The sequence below is a fragment of the Nicotiana sylvestris genome, chromosome 10 (assembly GCF_000393655.2).
Source record: "Nicotiana sylvestris chromosome 10, ASM39365v2, whole genome shotgun sequence".
NCBI classification, from domain to species: Eukaryota; Viridiplantae; Streptophyta; class Magnoliopsida; order Solanales; family Solanaceae; genus Nicotiana; species Nicotiana sylvestris.
Window position 1 is genome coordinate 74,958,866 of NC_091066.1, and position 9,790 is coordinate 74,968,655.

A 9,790-nucleotide genomic window follows, 5' to 3' on the forward strand; every position below is an offset into this window, starting at 1 on the left:
CTTCATAACCCAGAAAAGACACAAGAAGTTATAACAAGAAGCAAAAGAAAGCCTGTGGATCAAATGCTACAGATTTCTCCAAAAGCTACAAGCGTTCAAGTGTTCTAAAGATTAAAAGATCAAGACGAAGATTCACGAACAAGCTGCAAGCCCTTGGATTAAAAATACGTCAAGATCAAGATCAGGCCTCAAGCACTTGGATTAAAATAAAATAAAATTCAAGATTATTCTCAAAAGCTCTTTTATTTACTGTTGGAAAGAAGAATCGGAGGATTCATAGAGATTGTTACACTCAAATATTTGAAATAAAATACTACGATTTTTGCAATATATTTGGGTCTTGATTTTAATTTCTCGACGCAAATTTATTGTATATCCCAAGTAATTTTGGTTCGAAAAATTGTTGGGAATATCGAAGTTGCCATGCGGTGCAATTAATTACTTGTTTGGGGCATGATATTTGGCATATTTATATACGTTTCTGTATTAATTTTGTTATATTTTTAAATTACTGTATATAATACATATATACAAATAAGGAAGATCATTGTACTATTGTAAATCATACGAAAAGTTATAGCCTATTTGGTTAAATTCTTAGAAGGTCAAAAGTATTTATTTTTCTTTTAAAAAATGCTTATTTTAAAAAGTTAAAGCGTTTGTTCAAATCTTTTGTACAAAAAAATAACTATTTTTGGGTATAAGCACGAGCTCTTTCTCAGAAGGTGAAAAGAATTAGCTTCTCACCAGAAGCAGAAGTTGCTTTTTAATTTTTCTTTTGGCAAAAATATCCATTGAAAAAAATATATACCAAAATAACCCTACTTAATTTAAGTTAATATTTATGCTATTCTAATTGTATTTTCCCTCTCCAGAATTAGGGATGATATTATTAGTAACTCTCTTCATGTATAAGTATTTCATGTTATTCTATCCTAAGCTGCTGGCGTTAAACAATCCTTTTCCTTTTCAAACACTACTTCTAATTAAGAGACAACCAATAATAAGATAAATATTCCTATTTCTTATGAAGAATTGGTGCATGTCGAGGCTCCAAAACCTAATCCTAGTTGGTTTCAAAATTTCTCGAAAGTATTTAAACCCTAGCTGGTTCAATTCTTCGTATTCATTCATATTTCGTTTATTTTTATTTCGTTTGCTCAGTGATATCTAGGCCAACATGAATACAGATAGGGATCCATTGGATGCTGCAGAGAGGTTTCTCATCTCGTCTTGTATGTGTTTTAAACTTCTTTAGTTGTTATTTTCGCCATTTTTCGACACGCCCGGTGGTGAGCAATTTATGCCGATTAAGGCCAAGAGGTGTGTATTCGACTTTTTAGTGTTTTGGTCTATATACGTATGGTTCCTTTACTTTATACGCGATGAAGATACAAAGAGAAATTTAAAGCAAATATATACCGATAAATTCCCCAGTATGATTGTGTCAATATTGGACAAGATATTCGACTTGCGAGAAAATCCAGGTATGCTTATGTACTTTACAATTGGAGTAACGCTGATTAGTTTGACGATAGATTATTGGAAAGATTGGTTCAAGAATTGGTATCTGTTAAGAAATATATTGTGTTAATGTAGTATATTCACTTTCCTTATTAGTTGTAAATCAAATCCCACAGAATGTGGATCACGATTATGGAAGCTTAAAATTAGACTTAGATTGATTCTTAGCATCTGTATATATATGCAGCTAGTTTTGTAAATGAAAATACATACCTTCAGCTAATTCTCTTGTTTCACAAAAGCTTCTTTGTATCATTTTTAACTTGGTATCAGAGCAGCCACCATTTTCTCGAGAAAATGGTGAACGACAAAGACGAAACACCAATCTACCAATCTGATACTTCAAAAACCATCCAGCAAAGCCTTGGTTTGGACCAATCTAATCCATATTTTGTTCATCCTTCAGATCACCCCAATGATATGCTCGTTCCAGTGAAACTGAACGGCACCAACTATCCATCATGGAGTAAATCCATGATACATGCCCTCACAGCCAAGAATAAAATTGGCTTTATCAGCAGAACTATCAAACCACCTCTAGAGACGGAACAACCAATAGAATATGCGCAATGGAATCAATGTAACAACATGGTTCTATCTTGGCTTACACATTCAGTAGAGCCCGATCTAGCCAAAGGAGTCATTCATGCTAAGATCGCTTATCAAGTATGGGAGGATTTTGGAGATCAATTCTCGCAAAAGAATGCACCAGCTATCTATCAGATCCAAAAGTCATTGGCATCTATTTCACAAGGTACAATGTCGGTCTCTGCATATTTTATAAGACTCAAAGGTCTTTGGGATGAATTAGACACGCATCGATCTATCCCCACTTGCAACCAGATGAAAGGACATGGTGAACAGATGGAAGAAGATCGCGTAATGCAATTTCTCATGGGCCTCAATGACACTTACAATGTTGTCCGTTCAAATGTTCTCATGATGTCTCCATTACCGAATGTACGTAAAGCCTACTCTCTTGTTATACAAGAAGAAACGGAGCGAGGTATGTCTTCGGAATCAATTGAAAATTTTTCCATTGCTGCTACAGTTCAAAGTCTTCCAATCAATTTTTCAAACAAGTTCAAAAGTAAGTATTGTGAACACTGCAACAGAGAGGGACATACAATTAAAAATTGCAGAACTCTAAAATTTCATTGAAATTATTGTGACAAAAAGGGCCATATAGAAGATAGATTTAAGTTTAAAAATGGCACTTGGGCTTCAAACAAATCAAACAACCAAAATGGCCAGCAACCCTCACGTAGGGGCCAAGGTAATTTGCACAATACCTTTCCATCTGCTAATGCTATGGATTCTTCCCAAACTTCACATGGTATTCATACTCAAGAGAACAACAGTTCTTCACATGGACTTTCTACAAGTCAACTTCAATAAATTGCTCGTGCTTTATCTATGATGACACAAAATAATGCTACTGGTAATGCCGATACTTATGCAAATATAGCAGGTTCTTCTCTTTTTCCAAATGTTTCAATTAATTCCATATTTAGTAAATCATGGATTTTGGATAGTGGAGCTACTGATCATATAGCTTCTGATTCCACACTTTTTACCAAAACAGAATCCCTGTCAATACCAATTGTTAAATTACCCACTGGATCCTCAACTACTATCACTTGCACAAGCACTATACCTTACAACTCAGAGATCACCTTAAATGATGTTTTATGCGTTCCCTCTTTTCGCTTAAATTTGATGTCTGCAAGAAAAGTCACTAATGCTTTGAATTGTTGTGCCATGTTGTTTTTCACTTTCTGTACTTTACAGGACTTGGCTACGGGGAAGATGATTGGCTTGGGTAAATAGCGTGGTGGCCTCTATTACATGTCTCCCTTGCAAAAGATGCCCGCCTCTCATCAAGTTTCTCAACCCTCGAATTTATGGCACATGCGCCTTGGCCATCCGTCACCATCTCGTTTTAAATTAGTTTCTCCATCATTGCCTTCTTATAATGAATCTTTTGAGAATAATTGTACTGTTTGTCCTATGACCAAATAAACTAGACTTCCATTTTCATCAAGTTCAATATCAACTCATAATCCATTTGATCTTTTATATTGTGATATTTGGGGTCCACATAGGGCCCCTACACATTCAGGGGCACGTTTCTTTCTTACTATTGTGGATGATTTTACAAGGTGCACTTGGGTATTTCTTATGAAAAAAAAAGTCTGATACCCAAGATCTAGTAAAATCTTTTATTGCATTTGCTCATACTCAATTTGATGCCTCAGTCAAAAACCATAAGAGTAGATAATGGCGGAGAAATTTTATCCATGAATTTTTTTTCCAGTCGCAAGGTATCGAATGTCAATGAACTTGCATTCAACTCCTCAACAAAATGGAGTAGTTGAACGTAAACATCGTCATATCTTAGTTGTTGCGAGAGCATTGCGTTTTTAATCTCACTTACCTCTCACCTTTTGGGGCGAATGCGTGTTGACCGCGGTCTATCTTATCAATAGACTTCCTTCGCCATTATTATCTTCCAAGTCACCTTTTGAATTATTGTATAATCATACACCATCACTTGATCATTTGAAAGTTTTTGGTTGTCTCTGTTACGCCACAGTTGTTCATCCCACTCATAAATTTGATTCTCCTGCCAAATGTTGTATTTTTGTTGGGTATCCTACAGGTCAAAAAGGCTACAAACTTTATGATTTGGACAAAAAAAATTTTGTGAGCCGAGATGTTAAATTTTTAGAAAACACTTTTCCGTTCTCAATATCATCAAATCTTGATTCTGTAATGCATAGTTTTTCTTCATACCTCATAGAAAATTTGCAGCATATACCATCATCTTCCACTAACATTTCATCTCACCAACCTCAACATGTTGAGTGTTTTGATACAGATAATTCTACTATATCTCCTAAACCATTGAATCCACCCGAACTCACTGAAGCATCAGATAATTCACATGACCAACCTACAACTTCTGCAACTTTACCTCTAGCTGAACCTACTAGTGCACCTGACAGTGCACTTAGTCCCTCAACCAGGTTGACAACACATGTTTCCAACTCTATAGATCCTTCTATAGCTCCGGCAAGACAATCCCTCTGTGTTAAGCAACCTCCGACATGGCATAAAGACTACATACTCTCATTACAAGCCAATCATTCCAACTCGATAGCAAGTTCTGAATCATGTACTCGTTATCCTCTTTCTCATTTTATTTCATACTCTCATATGTCATTTGCACATTGTACCTTTTTAGCTAACATTACATGTCATACCGAGCATACCACTTATGAACAAGCTGTTATTGATCCTCACTGGAAACAAGCCATGAATATAGAATTAGAACCACTCCAACAAAACAATACATGGAGTTTGGTACCTCTTCCTGCTGGCCATAAAGCCATCGGATGTAAATGATTCTACAAAATCAAGTACAAATCAGATGGTACAATTGATCGATATAAGGCTCGTCTTGTAGCTAAAGGGTACACTCAAGTAGAGGGTATTGATTATCAGGAAACCTTTTCTCCAACAGCTAAACTTACTACACTTCGTTGCCTTCTTACTGTTTCTGCCGGGCGCAATTGGTTTGCTTACCAATTAGATGTCCAAAATGCTTTCCTTCATGGTGACTTGAATGAAGAAGTGTATATGGAACCTCCACCCGTCTTTGCCGACAGGGGGAGAATGTTGTATGTCGGCTACACAAATCTCTATATGGTCTTAAACAGGCATCAAGAAATTGGTTTCTTATATTTTCAGAAACTATTCAAAAGGCTGGTTATGAACAATCAAAAGCCGATTATTCTCTTTTCTTCAAGGCTCAAGGTACTTCATTTACTGCAATCCTTGTCTATGTTGATGATATACTTCTCACAGGAAATGATCTTCATGAAATCGAGCGTCTCAAAAGCTTTCTTCTCAAACGCTTCAGTATCAAAGATCTTGGAAATTTGAAATATTTTCTGGGTATTGAATTTTCTCGATCACATAAAGGTATTTTCATGTCTCAAAGAAAATATGCATTACATATTTTACAAAATTCTAACTAGGAGCACGCCCAGACAAGTTTCCAATGGAACAAAATCTGAAACTTACTCCCACTGATGGAGAATTATTAAATGATCCAACCAAGTATAGAAGATTAGTTGGCAGATTGATATATCTTACGGTTACGAGACCTGACATAGTGTACTCTGTTCATACATTAAGTCAATACATGCATGAGCCTCGAAAGACTCACTGGGATGCTGCTTTACGGATCCTCAAATACATCAAGGGTACTCCAGGACAAGGTTTATTATACTCTTCCTACAATAATCTCACTTTAAAAGCCTTTTGTGATTCAGACTGGGGAGGTTGTCGTGCCATAAGAAGATCAGTTACAAGATATTGCATTTTTCTTGGTAATTCCCTTATCTCATGGAAATCCAAGAAACAATCAAATGTTTCAAGATCATCCACGAAGCAGAGTATCGAGCAATGGTTAATACATGCTTGGAGCTTACTTGGTTACGTTACATTCTGCAAGATCTAAAAGTCCCACAAGCGGCTCCTACACAACTATTCTGTGACAATCAAGTTGCTTTGCATATTGCAGCGAATCCCGTCTTCCATGAACGCACTAAACATATTAAAATAGATTGTCACATAGTTCGCGAAAAACTGCAAGCTGGAATGATTAGTCCATCATATGTACCGACACACTTCCAGTTGGCAGATGTCTTTACAAAGGCCTTGGGAAAGGATCAATTTGTGACACTACGCAACAAGTTGGGACTTCATGATATTCACTCTCCAACTTGAGGGGGAGTGTTAAGAAATATATTGTGTTAATATAGTATGTTCACTTTCCTTATTAATTGTAAATCAAATCCCACAGAATGTGGATCACAATTATGGAAGCTTAAAATTAGGCTTAGATTGATTCTTAGCATTTGTATATATATGCAGCTAATTCTATAAATGAAAATACATACCTTCAGCTAATTCTCTTGTTTCACAAAAGCTTCTTTGTCTCATTTTTAACTGTATCAATATGAATTTGCCTGAAGGGTGGGCATCGCACTTGTATGGTTATTCTTATGGTTATGGTGTTTCATCTTTATTGTTAAGCCCTGTGTGAGATTCCTTTGGCAGTTTACTTCAACAATGAAGGAGGGATGGGAATCTGGAAAATTTTCCTATGATTTGGACGTCTAGGAGACTGACTAGTCCTTTGGATTTAGAAACATAAAGTTTTACTTTAGGTTTGTTTTGTTATCAGTTATATATGTTTGACTGTTTCTTTGGTTGATTTTTATTTAAGTTAATTTCTCTGTTTTGTTTTCACTCCGTTCAGTGAATCTTCTTAAACGACATGGTCTCTCAACGATATATATATATATATATATATATATATATATATATAGCAGTTAACGAATGTGTTTACATACATGCATAGTTTTACGTGGTATATTAAAGGCGAATACATCGGGAGACACTTAAAGTTGACACCATTTTCCATTTAGACACCTAAACTGAAGACTGTTCCTATTGAGCACTTATAATACACTTAACTTGTTCCAATTAGGCACTATTTTGAGAATTAGCCAAACTTACAAAGTGTGTGCAATGCACTCATGGCTGACGCAGCGAATGACAAATAAAAAAGGGACATATATCATTTTGAGTTAAAAAAAAAAACTATTTTAAAATCTATTTAGTTAACAAAATAAAATAACATTCTCAAAAAGAAAAAATATTTAATTTACACCCAATAAAAAATGACACATTATTAACAAAAGAAAAGACAAAAAAAGGACACATTGGTGTTTTTGAAATCATATTATTCTTGGTGTTTTTCACTATCTTCATGTCTATTCTTGTTCCAACCGCGATTTTAATCCAAAATTTCAAGAGAAACTCCTCTAAATTTGTTATAACTTCAACTAAAGATTCCCGACTAAGACTCGAAGACAACCCCAATATTAATTTCTCAATTTTTCATCAAATCAAGTAACCCATTTTAAACCTTCAAGCTTTCTTAAAGAGCCCATTAATGATGTTTTGACTTCAAATGAAGAATACGGTTCTTACTTCGATTTTAATAAACTGATACGGTTCTCCACCATTATTAGCTAAGGAAATGAGACAATTTTCTTTTGTTTAATTTCATAAGAATAGAAAACAAGAATGTAAAGGAGCATAAGTCCATATCTATGGGATGTCTAGCTGTTAAGTAGGGCAAGATTGATTTTGATTACTTTTAAGCGAAGTAAATTAATTGTGGAAGCACAACAATGGTGAAAATGGGGGAGACAATGGTGAAAGTGATGGCAGAGAGAAAAGAAGAAGAAGAAGAAAGAAATAATAAGAAAAAATGAAGATAAAATATGTTTTTGGGCTCTTCACTCGCCTATTTTGGGTGAAGCTCACTCTATGTGCCAACTCAGCATTGGAAACGTTTAGTGTAGTATAAGGGCTCAATATGAACAACCTTAAGTTTAGGTGTCTAAATAATAAATGGTGCTAACTTTAAGTGTCTCCGGATATATTCCGCCTATATTAAATTGTATGTAATAAGAAAAGAAAAGAACGGTAGCCAAACTTGTCTTTTGACTTTGTAAAAAAATAGATTTTTTGTTCCTATATTTGATACTTATTTACTAAAATTGCCCTAATTTTGTTTATTGCCCTCCCTAAAAAATGATTGCTTACAATTTATAATAATTTAGTGCCTTAAATTAGAAAATTTAGTTACATCATTTTTTCTTTTTTCTCCTCTCTCCTATTTCCCTATTCTCTACCGCTTCTCTTCATATATAATTCATTATTAGTATCTTAATTATGAGATTCAATTACTTCCTTTCCCTTTTTCTCTCCTTTGCTCTTTCTGCAATAGTGACTTAACTATAGTATAACAATTCCATTAATATCGAATCACGGTAACGTAAAATAGTTCAAGACTTAATTGAGAACCAAAACTTATAAAACTAGTTTAATAGCTTGAACTAGAAAGTAGCGTCAAACTAAAGAAATAGAGACACTGGCAAAATACATCACCTAAACAAGACAGGTTTATACCGGAATATATTCAATATGATTCAAATTTAATACATCTACAATAACTTATAAGCTAAAAATAAGTTTTATACAACCACTACAACATCATCAACTGAAATACAATTTTCATACAAATTTATACAAATATATCTTTTTTATGTATTATATATATATATATATATATATATATATATATATATATATATATATATTAATTTGCACTAGGTGTCCGGGTCTCTTCGAGCCCCGACTAATCCCAGGAGTGCACAGGCCCTCGGCAAGGAGTTTCCCGCAAGTGCACCATGGTTAATTCAGGTTTTACCCAGTCCGATGGCTCTCAGAAATTGTTTGCACCCAGTGGGTTTCGAACTTGAGACCTTGAAAGAGAGCAAACCCCAAGGCTTAAGTCAATTGTCACCAGGCCAACCCCTGAGGGTTTATTTTATATATGATTTGTACATATTTTGTATAAGGTGTGTTCTTCTTCTTCTTCTCTGAAATTCCAATCAAACTTTCTCTCTTAATACTATTTTGATACATATACATATATATATATTTTGATTTCCACATTAAAAGGCTACAATCAAGGATACTCATTTAAAACTTATTTATATATAGCTGGTAAATTGTATATCAACTTGCTTAAGTTAAAACCTAAACAATGAGGGTAAATAAGTTTGTAATGTTGTATATATAGATAAAAATCTATAAGTAAATTAAGATTACAGACATACACAGTTAAAATAAGAAAAAAGAAATATATAAGGTAAAACTCTTAATGATTTCAATAAATAAAGATTTGGTAAGTGTAACTGTCACACCTTCTTTTTTCCTACACCCCGAAAAGGGGTATAAGAGAGTTTTTCTAATTTAAGTGACAATCGAAACAGGATTATTTTATTTATTTCAGAGTCGCCACTTGGGATAATTTATGGTGTCCCAAGTCGCCGGTTGAAATCCCGAATCAAGGAAGTTTGACTCTCTTCTATAGTCTGCGAACACAAAAATTCAGGTAAGGAATTCTGTTAACCCGGGAGAAGGTGTTAGGCATTCCCGGGTTCCGCGGTTCTAGCACGGTCTCTTAGTAATTTATACTCGACTTAAAATGTTTAATTACTTATTTTAGAACCTATGTGCAATTATCTTTTTACCGCATTTAAATCACTTGATTTATTCGTAATTAAAGAATTGAGTTACGCGTACGTATACTCGTTTTCTTTGGCGCGTCAAA

General features: G+C 34.4%; 1 protein-coding gene across 1 annotated transcript; it reads left to right on the forward strand.

Annotated features, from left to right (window-relative positions):
* Nucleotides 1-1,821: 1,821 nt before the first annotated feature.
* Nucleotides 1,822-6,052, forward strand: LOC138879540 (uncharacterized). The gene is made up of 5 exons (XM_070159157.1): nt 1,822-2,530; nt 2,996-3,346; nt 4,328-4,599; nt 5,247-5,484; nt 5,568-6,052. Exons 1-5 carry the CDS (start codon nt 1,822-1,824, stop codon nt 6,050-6,052), a joined length of 2,055 nt encoding a protein of 684 aa, XP_070015258.1.
* Nucleotides 6,053-9,790: the final 3,738 nt, after the last annotated feature.